Source organism: Scyliorhinus canicula, chromosome 2 (assembly GCF_902713615.1).
Source record: "Scyliorhinus canicula chromosome 2, sScyCan1.1, whole genome shotgun sequence".
Classification (NCBI taxonomy): domain Eukaryota; kingdom Metazoa; phylum Chordata; class Chondrichthyes; order Carcharhiniformes; family Scyliorhinidae; genus Scyliorhinus; species Scyliorhinus canicula.
In genome coordinates, this window is record NC_052147.1 from 208,104,483 (window position 1) to 208,121,724 (window position 17,242).

At 43.3% G+C, this 17,242-nt stretch overlaps 1 protein-coding gene across 1 annotated transcript in view; it reads left to right on the top strand.

Moving 5' to 3' along the window:
* The window catches only part of ubr3 (ubiquitin protein ligase E3 component n-recognin 3), a 466,944-nt gene that overhangs the window by 266,780 nt on the left and 182,922 nt on the right, over positions 1–17,242 (top strand). The window contains exon 30 of the mRNA XM_038790293.1: positions 13,452–13,537. Within this exon, the coding sequence (XP_038646221.1) occupies positions 13,452–13,537 (86 nt within the window). The remainder of the gene's footprint in view (positions 1–13,451; positions 13,538–17,242) is intronic.

The window sequence follows — 17,242 nt, forward strand, 5'->3', positions numbered from 1 at the left end:
TAGAGAGTTCAGAACAGATGTATTCCCAGAAAGAAAAGGATGCGGTTCCAAAATCTAAGTCTCCCCTGAATATCAAACGGCATATAATGTAGCACAAGACAATGAGATAAAGCTTATGTCAGATGCCAAAAGCTCAATATTGCAGAAAGCCTGGAGGAGTAGAGAAAGTGCAGGATGAAATTAAGTAGAAAATTCAGAAAGCAAAGAGAGTGCATGAAAAATAAAATCAAGAAAACCCAACAAAGTTATAGAAAGGCACATATTAATCAAGGATAATCAGCATGACTTTGTTAAAAGGCTGGCCATGTCTGACTAATATTTTTTGATAAGAGGGTTGATGAGGGAACACATTTGATGTAGCATGAATTTAAGCAAGGCTATTGACAATGTCCTGTGAGACAGACTAGTGGGAAATTTAAAAGCTTAAGGAATCCAAAGGAAAGTGCTAAATTGCATTCAAAACTGTTTCAGTGGCAGGGGCAAAGGATTAACGTCGTTGGGTGTTCTTGTGACTGGATGGCTGCTTCCATTGAAGTTGCACAGGGCTCGGTATTTAGCCCCTGCTGTTTGTGATATTTGTCAATGATTTAGACTTAAATGTAGGGGCACGATTAAAAAGTTTGTAAAAATTGGCCGTGTGGTTGATAGTAAAGAAGAAAGCTGTAGCCGGTGGAAGATATCATTGGACTGGTCATGTGGACAGAAAAATGGCATATGGAATTCAAGTACTATAGATGGGTCAGTTTTTGTGCAGTGTGTGCAGGAGGGTTTTCTGACAGGATGTAGACAGGCCAACAAGGGGCGAGGCCACATTGGATTTGGTACTGGGTAATGAACCCGGCCAGGTGTTAGATTTAGATGTAGGTGAGCACTTTGGTGATAGTGATCACAATTCAGTTATGTTAACTTTAGCAATGGGCAGGGATAGGTATATACCGCAAGGCACGAATTATAGCTTGGGAAAGGCAATTATGATGCTATTCGGCAAGATTTAGGATGTGTAGGATGGGGAAGGAAACTGCAGGGGATGGGTACAATCGAAATGTGGAGCTTTTTCAAGGAACAGCTACTGCGTGTCCTCGATAAGTATGTACCTGTCAGGCAGGGAGGAAGTTGTCGAGCAAGGGAACCGTGGTTTACTAAGGAAGTTGAAGCACTTGTCAAGAGGAAGAAGAAGGCTTATGTTAGAATGAGACATGAAGGCTCAGTTAGGGCACTTGAGAGTTACAAGTTAGCCAAGAAGGACCTAAAGGGAGAGTTAAGAAGAGCGAGGAGAGGACACGAAAAGTCGTTGGCGGATAGGATCAAGGAAAACCCTAAGGCTTTCTATAGGTATATCAGGAACAAAAGAATGACTAGAGTAAGATTAGGGCCAATCAAGGATAGTAGTGGAAAGTTGTGTGTGGAATCAGAGGAGATAGGGGAAGCGTTAAATGGATATTTTTCATCAGTGTTTACACTGGAGAAAGACAATGTTGTCGAGGAGAATACTCAGGTTCAGTCGACCAGGCTAGATGGAATTGAGGTTCACAAGGAGGAGGTGTTAGCAATTTTGGAAAATGTCAAAATAGATAAGTCCCCTGGGCCAGATGGGATTTACCCTAGGATTCTCTGGGAAGCCAGGGAGGAGATTGCAGAGCCTTTGGCCTTGATCTTTATGTCGTCTTTGTCGACAGGAATAGTGCCGGAAGACTGGAGGATAGCAAATGTTGTCCCCTTGTTCAAGAAGGGGAGCAGAGGCAACCCTGGTAATTATAGACCTGTGAGCCTTACTTCGGTTGTGGGTAAAATGTTGGAAAAGGTTATAAGAGATAGGGTTTATAATCATCTTGAAAAGAACAAGTTGATTAGCGATAGTCAACACGGTTTTGTGAAGGGTAGGTCATGCCTCACAAACCTTATTGAGTTTTTTGAGAAGGTGACCAAACAGGTGGATGAGGGTAAAGCGGTTGATGTGGTGTATGTGGATTTCAGTAAGGCGTTTGATAAGGTTCCCCACGGTAGGCTATTGCAGAAAATAAGGAAGTATGGGATTGAAGGTGATTTAGCGGTTTGGATCAGTAATTGGCTAGCTGAAAGAAGACAGAGGGTGGTGGTTGATGGCAAATGTTCATCCTGGAGTTCAGTTACTAGTGGTGTACTGCAAGGATCTGTTTTGGGGCCACTGCTGTTTGTCATTTTTATAAATGACCTGGAAGAGGGTTAGTAAATTTGCAGATGACACGAAGGTCGGTGGAATTGTGGATAGTGCTGAAGGATGTTATAGGATACAGAGGGACATAGATAAGCTGCAGAGCTGGGCTGAGAGGTGGCAGATGGAGTTTAATGCAGAAAAGTGTGAGGTGGTTCACTTTGGAAGGAGTAACAGGAATGCAGAGTACTGGGCTAATGGCAAGATTCTTGGTAGTGTAGATGAACAGAGAGATCTCGGCATCCAGGTACATAAATCCCTGAAAGTTGCCACCCAGGTTAATAGGGCTGTTAAGAAGGCGTATGGTGTGCTAGCCTATATCAGTAGGGGGATTGAGTTTCGGAGCCACAAGGTCATGCTGCAGCTGTACATAACTCTGGTGCGGCCGCTCCTGGATTACTGCGTGCAGTTCTGGTCACCACATTATAGGAAGGATGTGGAAGCTTTGGAAAGGGTTCAGAGAAGATTTACTAGGATGTTGCCTGGTATGGAGGGAAGGTCTTACGAGGAAAGGCTCAGGGACTTGAGGTTGTTTTCGTTAGAGAGGAGAAGGCTGAGAGGTGACTTAATAGAGACATATAAGATAGTCAGAGGGTTAGATAGGGTGGACAGTGAGAGTCTCTTTCCTCGGATGGTGATGACCAACACAAGGGGACATACGCCATCAGTGTCCCTGCTGATTTCATCTGTGGGAAGTGCACCCAACTCCAGCTCCTCAAAAACCGTGTTAGGGACCTGGAGCTTGAGCTGGATGAACTTCGGATCATTCGGGAGGCAGAGGTGGTCATAGATAGGAGCTTCAGGGAAGTAGTTATACCAAAGACTGGAGATAGATGGGTAACTGTAAGAGGGACTGGGAAGAAGCAGTCAATGCAGGGACCCCCTGCGGTCGTTCCCCTGAGTAACAAGTATACCGTTTTGGATACTTGTGGGGGGGACGACTTACCAGGGGTAAGCCATGGGGTACGGGCCTCTGGCACGGAGTCTGTCCCTGTTGCTCAGAAGGGGAGGGGGGAAAGGAGTAGAACATTAGTAATTGGGGACTCAATAGTCAGGGGCACAGATAGGAGATTTTGTGGGAGCGAGAGAGACTCACGTTTGGTATGTTGCCTCCCAGGTGCAAGGGTACGTGATGTCTCGGATCGTGTTTTCCGGGTCCTTAAGGGGGAGGGGGAGCAGCCCCAAGTCGTAGTCCACATTGGCACTAACGACATAGGTAGGAAAGGGGACAAGGATGTCAGGCAGGCCTTTAGGGAGCTAGGATGGAAGCTCAGAGCGAGAACAAACAGAGTTGTTATCTCTGGGTTGTTGCCCGTGCCACGTGATAGTGAGACGAGGAATAGGGAGAGAGAGCAATTAAACACGTGGCTACAGGGATGGTGCAGGCGGGAGGGATTCAGCTTTCTGGATAACTGGGGCTCTTTCTGGGGAAGGTGGGACCTCTATAGACAGGATGGTCTACATCTGAACCTGAGGGGCACCAATATCCTGGGGGGGAGATTTGTTAGTGCTCTTTGGGGGGGTTTAAACTAATTCAGCAGGGGCATGGGAACCTGGATTGTAGTTTTGGGGTACGGGCGATTGAGAGTATAGAGGTCAGGAGCACAGATTTGACTTCGCAGGAGGGTGCCAGAGTTCAGGTAGGTGGTTTGAAGTGTGTCTACTTCAATGCCAGGAGTATACGAAATAAGGTAGGGGAACTGGCAGCATGGGTTGGTACCTGGGACTTCGATGTTGTGGCCATTTCAGAGACATGGATAGAGCAGGGACAGGAATGGTTGTTGCAGGTTCCGGGGTTTAGGTGTTTTAGTAAGCTCAGAGAAGGGGGCAAAAGAGGGGGAGGTGTGGCGCTGCTGGTCAAGGACAGTATTACGGTGGCAGAAAGGATGCAAGATGGAGACTCTTCTTCCGAGGTAGTATGGGCTGAGGTTAGAAACAGGAAAGGAGAGGTCACCCTGTTGGGAGTTTTCTATAGGCCACCTAATAGTTCTAGGGATGTAGAGGAAAGGATGGCGAAGATGATTCTGGAAAAGAGCGAAAGTAATAGGGTAGTTGTTATGGGAGACTTTAACTTTCCAAATATTGACTGGAAAAGATATAGTTCGAGTACATTAGATGGGTCGTTCTTTGTACAATGTGTGCAGGAGGGTTTCCTGACACAATATGTTGACAGGCCAACAAGAGGCGAGGCCACATTGGATTTGGTTTTGGGTAATGAACCAGGCCAGGTGTTAGATCTGGAGGTAGGTGAGCACTTTGGAAACAGTGACCATAATTCGGTGACCTTTACATTAGTGATGGAAAGGGATATGTATACCCCGCAGGGCAAGAGTTATAGCTGGGGGAAGGGCAATTATGATGCCATTAGACATGACTTAGGATGTGTAGGTTGGAGAAGTAGGCTGCAAGGGTTGGGCACACTGGATATGTGGAGCTTGTTCAAGGAACAGCTATTGGGTGTTCTTGATAAGTACGTACCAGTCAGGCAGGGAGGAATGGGTAGAGCGAGGGAACCGTGGTTTACCAAAGAAGTGGAATCTCTTGTTAAGAGGAAGAAGGAGGCCTATGTGAAGATGAGGCATGAAGTTTCAGTTGGGGCGCTTGATAGTTACAAGGAAGCGAGGAAGGATCTAAAGAGAGAGCTAAGACGAGCAAGGAGGGGACATGAGAAGTCTTTGGCAGGTAGGATCAAGGAAAACCCAAAAGCTTTCTATAGGTATGTCAGGAATAAAAGAATGACTAGGGTAAGAGTAGGGCCAGTCAAGGACAGTGGTGGGAAGTTGTGTGTGGAGGCTGAGGAGATAAGCGAGATACTAAATGAATACTTTTCGTCAGTATTCACTCAGGAAAAAGATAATGTTGTGGAGGAGAATGCTGAGACCCAGGCTATTAGAATAGATGGCATTGAGGTGCGTAGGGAAGAAGTGTTGGCAATTCTGGACAAGGTGAAAATAGATAAGTCCCCGGGGCCTGATGGGATTTATCCTAGGATTCTCTGGGAAGCCAGGGAAGAGATTGCTGAGCCTTTGGCTTTGATTTTTATGTCATCATTGGCTACAGGAATAGTGCCAGAGGATTGGAGGGTAGCAAATGTGGTCCCTTTGTTCAAGAAGGGGAGTAGAGATAACCCCGGTAACTATAGGCCGGTGAGCCTCACGTCTGTTGTGGGTAAAGTCTTGGAGAGGATTATAAGAGATACGATTTATAATCATCTAGATAGGAATAATATGATTAGGGATAGTCAGCATGGTTTTGTGAAGGGTAGGTCATGCCTCACAAACCTTATCGAGTTCTTTGAGAAGGTGACTGAACAGGTAGACGAGGGTAGAGCAGTTGATGTGGTGTATATGGATTTCAGTAAAGCGTTTGATAAGGTTCCCCACAGTCGGCTATTGCAGAAAATACGGAGGCTGGGGATTGAGGGTGATTTAGAGATGTGGATCAGAAATTGGCTAGTTGAAAGAAGACAGAGGGTGGTGGTTGATGGCAAATGTTCAGAATGGAGTTCAGTTACGAGTGGCGTACCACAAGGATCTGTTCTGGGGCCGTTGCTGTTTGTCATTTTTATAAATGACCTAGAGGAGGGCACAGAAGGTTGGGTGAGTAAATTTGCAGACGACACTAAAGTCGGTGGAGTTGTAGACAGTGTGGAAGGATGTTGCAGGTTACAGAGGGACATAGATAAGCTGCAGAGCTGGGCTGAGAGGTGGCAAATGGAGTTTAATGTAGAGAAGTGTGAGGTGATTCACTTTGGAAAGAAAAACAGGAATGCGGAATATTTGGCTAATGGTAAAATTCTTGGCAGTGTGGATGAGCAGAGGGATCTCGGTGTCCATGTACATAGATCCCTGAAAGTTGCCACCCAGGTTGATAGGGTTGTGAAGAAGGCCTATGGTGTGTTGGCCTTTATTGGCAGAGGGATTGAGTTCCGGAGCCATGAGGTCATGTTGCAGCTGTACAAAACTCTGGTACGGCCGCATTTGGAGTATTGCGTACAGTTCTGGTCGCCTCATTATCGGAAGGACGTGGAAGCTTTGGAACGGGTGCAGAGGAGATTTACCAGGATGTTGCCTGGTATGGAGGGAAAATCTTATGAGGAAAGGCTGATGGACTTGAGGTTGTTCTCGTTAGAGAGAAGAGGGTTACGAGGTGACTTAATAGAGGCATACAAAATGATCAGGGGGTTAGATAGGGTGGACAGTGAGAGCCTTCTCCCGCGGATGGAGGTGGCTAGCACGAGGGGACATAGCCTTAAATTGAGGGGTAATAGATATAGGACAGACGTCAGAGGTAGGTTTTTTACGCAAAGAGTGGTGAGGCCGTGGAATGCCCTACCTGCAACACGAGTGACCTCGCCAACATTGAGGGCATTTAAAAGTTTATTGGATAAGCATATGGATGATAATGGCATAGTGTAGGTTAGATGGCCTTTAGTTTTTGACTTCCCATGTCGGTGCAACATCGTGGGCCGAAGGGCCTGTACTGCGCTGTATTGTTCTATGTTCTATAGCTTTAAATTGAGGGGTGGTAGATATAGGACAGATGTCAGAGGCAGTTTCTTTACTCAGAGAGTAGTAGGGGTGTGGAATGCCCTGCCTGCAACAGTAGTAGACTCGCCAACTTTAAGGGCATTTAAGTGGTCACTGGATAGACATATGGATGAAAATGGAATAGTGTAGGTCAGATAGGCTTCAGATGGTTTCACAGGTCGGCGCAACATCGAGAGCCGAAGGGCCCGTACTACGCTGTAATGTTCTATGTTCTAACACGATGAAGTTTGAGGTTATGCACTTCGAAAAGATAAATAAGGCACAGGAATGCAGAATAAATGATAGGGTTCTGAGAAGTGTCGAGTACATGTCCACAGACCCCTGAAGGTAGCAGGATAGATAGATATGGTGATCAAGAATGTACACAGGATATTTTCCCTCATTGACGAGGCCGAGCTTGCAAGCGTCAGGAGGTTTGTCTAGAACTGTATCAAACATTAGTTGGACTATAATAAGAGTATTTTGTGCAGCTCTGGTCAGCGAATTACAGAGAGAGTGGAGAGAAGATTTGAAAATGTTTCCTGGAATGGAGGATTTTAGCCATGAGGAAAGATTGGATAGGCCAAGATTATTTTCTTTGGAACTAAGAAGGCTGAGGAGATACTCAATTGCGGTGTACAAAAGTATTCGGGGCCTTGATATTATGGGTAGGAAGGACCTATTTTTGTTACCAGAGCCGTCAATAACCAGGGGAAGTAGATTCAAAGTAATTGGTAGTAGGATAAGAGCGGAGCTGAGGAATATTGTTTTCACCCAGAAGGCATTACCTGAAAGGGTGGTAGGGCAGAAACCCTCATTTATTTAGAAAAAGCTTGGATATCCAATTGAGATGGCATATGGTGAATAGTGATGAGAAAAGCTTTAAATTACAGGGCAATATAAATGGGCAGGTCAGATGGGCAGAACAGTGGCAAATGGAATTTAACCCTAAAAAGTGTGATGTGATGCATTTTGGGAGGACTAAGCAAACAAAGGAATACACAATAAATGGTAGGAGGCTAGGACGTACAGAGGACCAGAGAGATCTTGAGGTGCGTATCCACAGGTAGATAACACGGTTAATTCAGTTCCATCATCACCTACGGGCTGTTACATTCTATACCTTATAAAGACAAGTATCCCTCTTTAGGCCACAGCTAGACGATTGTGTACAGTCCTGGTCACTACATAATACAAAGGATATGATTTTACTAGAAAGATTTTACTAGAAAGATTGTGTTGTGTGTGAATGTTGCAGTAGTTTATAGCTCACCTGGATCCTTGTTTCCTTAGAATTGGTAATACGGAAGAGATGGGGAATGGGCCTTTTGGACTGAGGTTTACTTTTTTTGTGGGATATTTGATGTTTTTGTCAAACTATGGGCGCGATTCTCCCAAAGAATTTTTAATTCATTTGTGACGAGTGTTTCAGGAAGTTTCACACCCACTCTGCTGGCAAGTTCCTCGCTATTTAATGACACTTTTTTGAGCCCTGGGGAGTTTCTCACCTGTTTAACCTATAATTAAGGCTGGATTCTTCCGCCATGTAATTCATGCGGACCACGTAAAGGTCCATTGACCTCGGGCAGGAATTTCCGGTCGCCGAGCAGACGTGGCTGGAGAATCCCACCCTTAAAATTTGTTTTAGCATTGAGGAGCTAACTCCGAGATCGGGCTGCAATTTTGATGGGGTGCTCCGATCTCTAAATGAGTTGTGGTTTCCCCCATAACCCCCATTCATGGGTAATGTCACCCCTCACAAAAGTGCATCATCCCACACATTCCCAGTGAGGACACAATGCTCTGGGTTCCTAGGGGTCCCCCCCTTATCAGGTCCCCCAAAACCCTCCCCTTCCAGGACCCCCACCAGTCACCCGCCCCAACCTCCCAGAGGCCCCTACTTGGATTTGTAGCTGTCCGGAAGCTCCACTGGAATCCTTCACAGGAAGGCACGGTAGCACATGGTTAGCACTGTTGCTTCACAGTGCCAGGGTCCCAGGTTCAATTCCCGGCTTGGGTCACTGTCTTGCGGAATCTGCACGCTATCCCTGTGTCTGCGTGGGTTTCTTCCGGGTGCTCCGGTTTCCTCCCACAAGTCCTGAAATACGTGCTGTTAGGTGCATTGGACATTCTGAATTCTCCCTCTGTGTACCCGAACAGGTGCCATAGTGTGGCGACTAGTGGCTTTTCACAGTAATTTCATTGCAGTGTTGATGTAAGCCTTCTTGTGACAATAAAGATTATTATTACTTACCTGCCCTGTGCACCCCAAACCTTCAAACTCTCCCTCCACCCTCCTTTCATGGGCATGGCCCCCCTTGGGCCGGAACCAATGCACTGCCACCTTGGCGCTCAGGCAGTTCTACTCCCAGCTTGGCAGTGCCACCGGCACCTTGACAGTGCCATGGTGGCAGTGCCAAAGTGCCAGCTGGGCAGTGTCAAGATGTCCGTGTTCCAGGGGAGGGCCAGGGGACCACCCTGTACTGACCCTGACCACCCAGGGTTCTCCGATGGCCTGTGAAACCCCTTTGGTGCCATTCTGCTTGATCCACGTTTGTGTGGACCAGGGCTGAACTCGCCTCACTGGGGAGGCCGGTGGATCCCGGGTAAGTTCACTAAAGCCGGTTTAAAACCGACTTCGACGCGTGTTGTTTGGCCCCTTCCCTTGTGGCGGGATCCTGACTTAGACCTCGCGAGACTTGGGGGATCCCGCAGGGTGTGGAGGCTGCCAGGAAGCCCGCGAGAGGCCTCTCCCAGCATCCACCGGCCGCACTGTGCTCGAGAAAGAGTGCATCGCAGTCGGTGGATCGCGCCCTCTGATGGTTTGCTGTTAACATCTGTGAGAAAGTGGGAGTCAAAACTGGAGCCTGATGTTTTCTTTTTATGATGTGAAGATGCCGGCGTTGGACTTGGGTGAGCACAGTAAGAAATCTTACAACACCAGGTTAAAGTCCAACAGGTTTGTTTCAAATAACTAGCTTTCGGAGCACTGCTCCTTCCTCAGGTGAAGGAGCCTGAGGTAGGAGCACGTGTCGGATTGGAAGCGATTCTCCGGGGACCGAAGAATCTCGGGAGCAGCGTCGCACCTGATCTCATTTTTGATGCCCATTCTTCTCCCCCACGCCTATCGCGATTTCAGCGGCTAGGAGAAACCCGCCCAAGGTTTTTGTGAGAAATTGCAGCCGTTAGATTGGTGAGGGATCCAGGCTACTGGAGGTGGTGGGATCTAGCTGCTCCACAAAATTAAAATCATTCAAACACGTGGCACTCTTAAGAAGAATGTGAAATCAATGCTGCAGAGTTTATTCCTGCAAGTTGGGTGGGGCCAGGCACTGAAGGCTAAAGATAGTTGCTTTGGGCTTTCCTAAATCCTCTATCAGCTATTCTCAATTTGCATTGGCTTTTATGGTGGATTCTCCAGAAAAAATAAGTTTGGGAGCCCTTTAAAAATCACCAGTATATTGATAGTGATGTCACTGGAAGTCTCAATGATACTTTTGTTCAATAATTTTGTTCATTATCCAAATGCTTATTAGTAATTTTTTGTTGAGCATATACATTATTTATGGTTAAGAGTTATATAATTTGCTGTTTCCAATTTTTAATCAGTATAGGTTCAATAAGAAGATGATTTAATATTGACCTATAAAAACAATATTATAGTTAGTTGCTCTTTACCTCAGTTTTAAAATTTATTTGAAGTACACTCTAATTGCGGAGAAAAACATAGAACATAGAACAGTACAGCACAGAACAGGCCCTTCGGACCTCGATGTTGTGCCGAGCCATGATCACCCTACTCAAACCTACGTATCCACCCTATACCCGTAATCCAACAACCCCCCCGCCCTTAACCTTACTTTTTAACATCCAGGGTGACTCCAACACTCAGGGTTCTTTCAAAATGATTTTTTCACTGTTAATCTCTTTTGCAAAAACAACATAGTATGTTAGAGAGGACTCCAATAAAAGTATTACCTGTAATACATTTCTTGCAGCACGAATGTGAACATTTTACCCGTGTGAATATGAGACAGAAATATAATTTGACATTCTCACACTTTTTTTTACCTTGTTAAACAAAAATGTCACTCTTGCAGTCATCTCCTAGTTGGTTGTATAGGGTTTATGGATTCTACATTGCTGAATTGTTTATTCCAGACTTCTAGAAAGGTATAATGGTAACTTAATCCTTCCCTTCTTGGGATTCACTTCACTTCTTCACTCTACTCTTTCCTTCAATTATTGACTGCCGCTTTGTCCTGTTTTGAGATGCACAAGAAGTATCCCAATGCCTTTCTTTCTTGGCACTTGAGCCTGTAATTCTTGCACCCATGTTAACTGAGACATGGAGGAATCAATGTGACAAGACAAGTAAACTAAATCTTCCTCTTGGTATTATAAATAACTACAACTTTCAATCTTTACCCCCGAATTAATTTTATACTTGACTAATGATTTTGAGGCTGATCTCCTTCTTGGGTTTTCATGTTTGGGGATGATGCTCACTCCTGCCCAGCAAACTGTTGTCTATTTAATGGCAGGCACTCTGGAACTAGATTTATGATATAGTAGTAGCATGCCAAATATTGGGATTCCCAATGAGTATTGGGATTCCATTATTGCCCATTGATTTTTGGGTTGCATAATTTGGGATTGTGCAGCATTGAATCTCTGCTTTTTGCTGCATTTCGGTTATCGATGAAATTCGACACAGCTTTCATTTGCTACTGGTGCAAGTTAGCATTTGCATGATCATGGCCTGTTTTGGGGTACCCTGTGTCTTATTTTTTTACCTTTGGTAAGCTGGGTCTTGTTTATCTCTTTCATCTGTTTTGGGTGGAAGCGTGTGGGTGAGACAACGGGGATTTGCAGGCAGCAAAGAAAATAATTTGGTCAGCAGGGTATCTTACCATGTATGAAGATTGAAGACCATAATTGAGTCTCCACATTAAGCTTGCCTGACAGAACATTAATACCGTTAGATTTTGTTTTTTTTTGCAAGTTTTTTTGTATTGTAGTTAACACGTAAATCACAGTTAGTATAACAAGTTGTATTATATGGATTTCACATTCGCATTGACATTGTATTACATTGAGATTTTCATAGTCTAGTTGCAAAAGTGGAGTCTAATGCATCTGCTGCCAGGCTCGTCTCATACTTGGGACTTGAAGTGATGGTCTAGCCCAGGGGTGGGCAAACTACGGTCCGCGGGCTGCATGCGGCCCGCCAAAGGTCTTTATGCGGCCCACCAAGTCATTAAAAAAAAAAAATTTTTTTTTTTTTTTTAAAAACATTTTTTTTTAATTTAAATTTTTAATTATTTTTTTTAAGGTTAATGGGGGGGGGCTGTTGGGTTACTTACTGGTATAGGGTGGATACGTTGACTTGAGTAGGGTGATCATTGCTCGGCACAACGTCGAGGGCCGAAGGGCCTGTTCTGTGCTGTACTGTTCTATGTTCTATATGAGGCGCCCAGAATCATAACCGGGTGAAGTAATTATTTTACTTAATATACTATGCGGCCCTTTAAAATTGTGAATTTCTGAATGTGGCCCTTGCACGGAAAAGTTTGCCCACCCCTGGTCTAGCCTAATTTCAACTTTAGCTGGAAGGAAGAATGACTTGCAGTACTTATTAATTAAAGCTACTTGTGCACCCATTAATCTTTTAACCAATTTTTAAAAATAACAAAAAGAATGAATAATGAAATTATTTCAAAAACAATCAAACATCAAATCTTTCAACACATGTAGAAAATATATGCAATTTGTTATCTTTGATTGACAGTTGAGTGTTTTCAGTTCTCAAACGTTTTCAAAATATGCAGTTTGTCCCAGTATCTTCAGTGTAACATTAAGTGATGAAATTGTGTTTCCCGTTAGTTTGAAGCATCATGGTTTCTAAATGTAATAACCCTCCCAAAATTCACACTTACAAACTTTTAAATTGCAGAGGATGGTCTTCATAATGTTTTCAATTAACTGTAACATTGTTCCGTAAAGATTGATTTTCAGATTGCCTTGGAACCTCATTGGTCTTAATAAACCATTTTTTTCCATACAGCATCATGCACACTGACATTAATAAGATACAAAATATTGTCCCTCATTTGTATCCCCATAGTGAATTGAATCATGTTACTTGACTCTTAACTGTTTTGCCACGGGTCTGAAATTTCCAGTTCTTGCTCCATCACTGGTAGTTTTCGGAAGTTCAGTGAACATAGCAAACTGCCTGAAGAATGGAAAATTCTCTTGTCGCATAGAAGCTCTTATCAGCACCAAACAGACGGCGACCTACGCAGTAAAAATTATCAATGTTAAATTGCATTATTTTGAGCAGCAGAGAGGATTAAGACGGAATTTGAGACCTCGGTGGATTAAACTAATGACTTGGGGATAATGTTCTACAATATTTTGGATTTTGAAACCTTTACACAGAAAAAACAATATTATTGGAAAAAATGCTTCTACATTTTATACTACTATACATTTTATAATTATAAAGTAAATAAATATTAAAGCACTTCCAGTCAGTGCACATTTTTCTTTTGTTTGAACCTTTGCACAAAAATCCAAATGGCACCAAATGAATTTTGCTTGTTGCAGTTTCATTCATAAATGAGTGTGTGTGTGTGTGTGTAAACCTTTGAATTGTAAAGTGAAGAGTATAAAGACAGTGACGTAATTTCAATTTATAAATTGTAATTGTATTTTAATTTGAACAGGCTGAATTTGGAGCTTGAATTGGTTCACCGAGGAGGAAACTTGTGTTTAGGAGGAGCAAGTGCAACGACAAAAAGATCTTGTTTAAGTAAGTGCACACATCAAATATTTGTGTCAATTTTTAATTAAATGCTCGTTACTCACCTATAACTAAGGGTGCTTATCGAGTGGTGCATGGGATGAGATGATTTCCCATAATTTTGTTCCTAAGTCAGTCTTGCCAGTTTCAGGGTTGAGAAGTTTCCACTTTTTGGCGGAATTCCAACTTTTCAATTATGGAATTCCACCCTTCAGAATGTTTTCATAACCGCATAAAAATAAATTTGCAGCCAAAAATGTTAATATTTAGAATCAATCATTACAGGTGTCTTTCGAAGTCTTGCTGTGAGAATGGTACAGACTTATATTTGTGTCTCGACCAAAGGTCTTTTTTCAGTTTATACCCCACCTGTGTCCAGAGAATTACAAATAAAGTGTGTGAAGAAAAGCAAATCCATAAATATCTTCAGCTATGTGCTACTGAAGAAATTCAAAAAATGAAGATGGTATTAAACAAGGAATTGATTTTTATTGGGCAAGTTTAGTTTAGATGTAAAGTGGTCTCTGCAATATGTGCACATATTACAGAGACCACTCTAAAAACCATTTGCACAAAATTGGATTTATCCTTAAAAGTCCATCACAAATAACATAATTGGAATCAAGAAACTATTAGGATTGGGTTGCAGCCAGTGTTAAATTGTACAAATGTCAGTTTTTTAATCTTTGTATATAATTACGTCATTTTTCAGTTTGAAGTGATCTAGTTCTAGAGCATTTACGTTTCATTACAAATCGTAAAAAATGCTCTAATTTTCTGGTCCCTCATGCTTCAGTGACGTTGCTACTTCCAGGGCAGCACGGTAGCATTGTGGATAACACAATTGCTTCACAACACCAGGGTCCCAGGTTCGATTCCGGCTTGGGTCACTGTCTGTGCGGAGTCTGCACATCCTCCCCGTGTGTGCGTGGGTTTCCTCCGGGTGCTCCGGTTTCCTCCCACAGTCCAAAGGTGTGCAGGTTAGGTGGATTGGCCATGCTAAATTGCCCATAGTATCCAAAATTGCCCTTAGTGTTGGGTGGGGTTACTGGGTTATGGGGATAGGGTGGAGGTGTTGACCTTGGGTAGGGTGCTCTTTCCAAGAGCCGGTGCAGACTCAATGGGCTGAATGGCCTCCTTCTGCACTGGAAATTCTATGATAATGTGTGCATGATTCCTTGTCACAAAAAAAATTTCAAACCTTTTTATCTTCACCCACTCTCATCCCTGCAGCTTAGAATTAGTTTCTCTCTCACCTTAAGTAGCAGGAATCTGATGTTTTATCATGCATGCGATTTGAGGATAAGCTTTCACACAAACTTACCAGCCTACAAAACATACAAAACCGAGAAACAGTTTCAGTAAAGCTGACCGGTCAAAAGAAAAACATACAACTGGAAGAAAATATATAACCATAGCTTCTGCTTAAAGAACACTGTATGCCAGGATTTTTATTGATGTTTTATGATCAAATTCTGCACTTCAGTTCATTTTTCGGTGAAAATAGATATTCTTATATGAATCTTGTTCAGAAACGAGGTGCAAAGTTCTTGAAGATGGAACAAATATTCTTTGGGTGCACATTACATGAGGAAAATTCTTCTTGCAAATTGGCATTTGAAGCGGGTCTTCCAGATGTAGCAAGAATGTTCTGAACCTTTTGAAATCACTGCTTAGTGTGCTAGTCGTGTCACTGTAAAACCATTAAGTCAAGTTAATAATCTTGGGCAAGCTTCACCATCAAATGAGTAAGATATAAGAATAAGGATATATTTGCATGCACACTTACTAGGTTCTGCAAAGTCCTATTCAGTAAGCCTTTTCAGCTTCTTTAACAATTTTTTTTAACAAGTTATAGGGATGTCAGAAGTGATAGGAACATGGGACTCAGGAGCTTGAATAGGAGTCTGCTCTGCTATTCAATAAGATATTGGTTGATCTGGTTATGGTCTTAACTCTATTTTGCTGACTTCCCCCCCATAACTTTTGGCTCCCTTGTCCATTAAAAATAAGTGTAACTCTGCCTTTAATTAGTTCAATAAACAACCACCACCGCTTTCTGGGGAAAAGAATTCCACATACTTACGACCTTTGAAGGAAAAAATGTCTCCTCATCTTTATCTTAAACATTAGACTTCTTATTCTTAAATTGTGCCCCTAGTTCTAGTCTCTCCCATAAGTGGGAACCTACACCCGGTATCTACACTAACAAATCCCCTTATATGTTTCAGTAAGATCACCTCTCGTTCTTCTAAATTCCAGTGTGTACAGGCCCATCCTGATAGGTGCTTTACAGGCATATTTCCTGAAATAGGGTCTGACAATTGATATTTTACTGACTGGTGATACTCAGTATGTAAAAAGAGATGTGTGCTTCAGATTAGTAAAAACAGACTAGCTAGTAAATCTAGCTGATCTTCAAGGCGTAACTTTGGAGAGAATCAAGTGGCTGGGATATCAGGTACATGCAGTGACCCATGAATTATATATGCATTGTACTTGCATAAGTTGCATTTTATTTAATTTTACGTGGCTTTTTTAAAAAAAAATCTCATTTAATAGTGTAATGTTATCAACCTGTCTCTCTGTACCAACCATATGTCAAAGTGTTTTCCTCAAGAATAGCATTCAAGGATCAATTCATCAGAATTTCTAGGCTTTCAGCTATTGGGAGTTGCACAGTGCCTGAGATCAAACCCAACACGTACTGGAATTATTATGCTCTAAGGAACAAATCTATGTAAGAACAAAAAAAGTAATTCATTTCTAAAGTACTGGGCTCTGCAGTGTCCAGCTAAACCTTAGAACAGTTGAATGAAAGGGATCCTGTGAAATAAGCCCAGCCCCTCTACCTGGGACAGTTCCCTAATGCAACATGGTGCAGACATGGTCTCAACATGCAAACACAATATCTACTACGAGTTAAACTACACCTATCAGTACAATAACCTATACTTAACTTCAGGGCGACCGGCACTGTGCAAATGGATAAAGGCCTTTATCTGGATTTCACTTGGCTGGTTCGAAGAAAGTGGCTCTGTCTCTGCTGGACTCATCCGTCAGGTAGCGATCGTTGGTCTTGAACTTAGCTGGCTGTTCCTGCTGCAGTTGGGTTAGGCACAGGCCAGATCCAAGAGAGACAGAGCACATGGCTGCGCTCTCTTTTATCCCCCCTGGGATTTTGTGCTCTTTGGGGCGGTCCTTAACCTTGGACCCAATAGTTCGACGGGTTCTGATCACTCTCTTCGATTTCGGCCAATAAAGGGGCGGGTGCCTTCGTAGCTGGGTGGGCCCTTAGCAGTCATTGACCTTGACAGTTGTGCTTTCTGAGCAAGGGAGTGGTGCCGATCAGCCTGCGGCTGTACCGGTTGCTTGATTGGAGTTCTATTGTCCTGGGAAAATGGGCCATTGAAATGTAAATGAGCGGGGGTTTCGGTCAGGCCTGGTTACCTGTGTTTTAGATACACATAGGCTGTGCTTCTGTCTGAGTCCTGGGTTGGCCGTAATTCCCGTGGTCCCTTGCAGGTGGCCATTTTAGATGGCTACATTTCACAGTAACTTCATTGCAGTGTTAGTGTAAGATTACTTGTGACAATGAAGATTATTATTATTTATGTGGAGATGCCGGCGTTGGACTGGGGCGAGCACAGTAAGAAGTCTTACAACACCAGATTAAAGTTCAACTTTAACCTGGTGTTGTAGGATTATTATTAT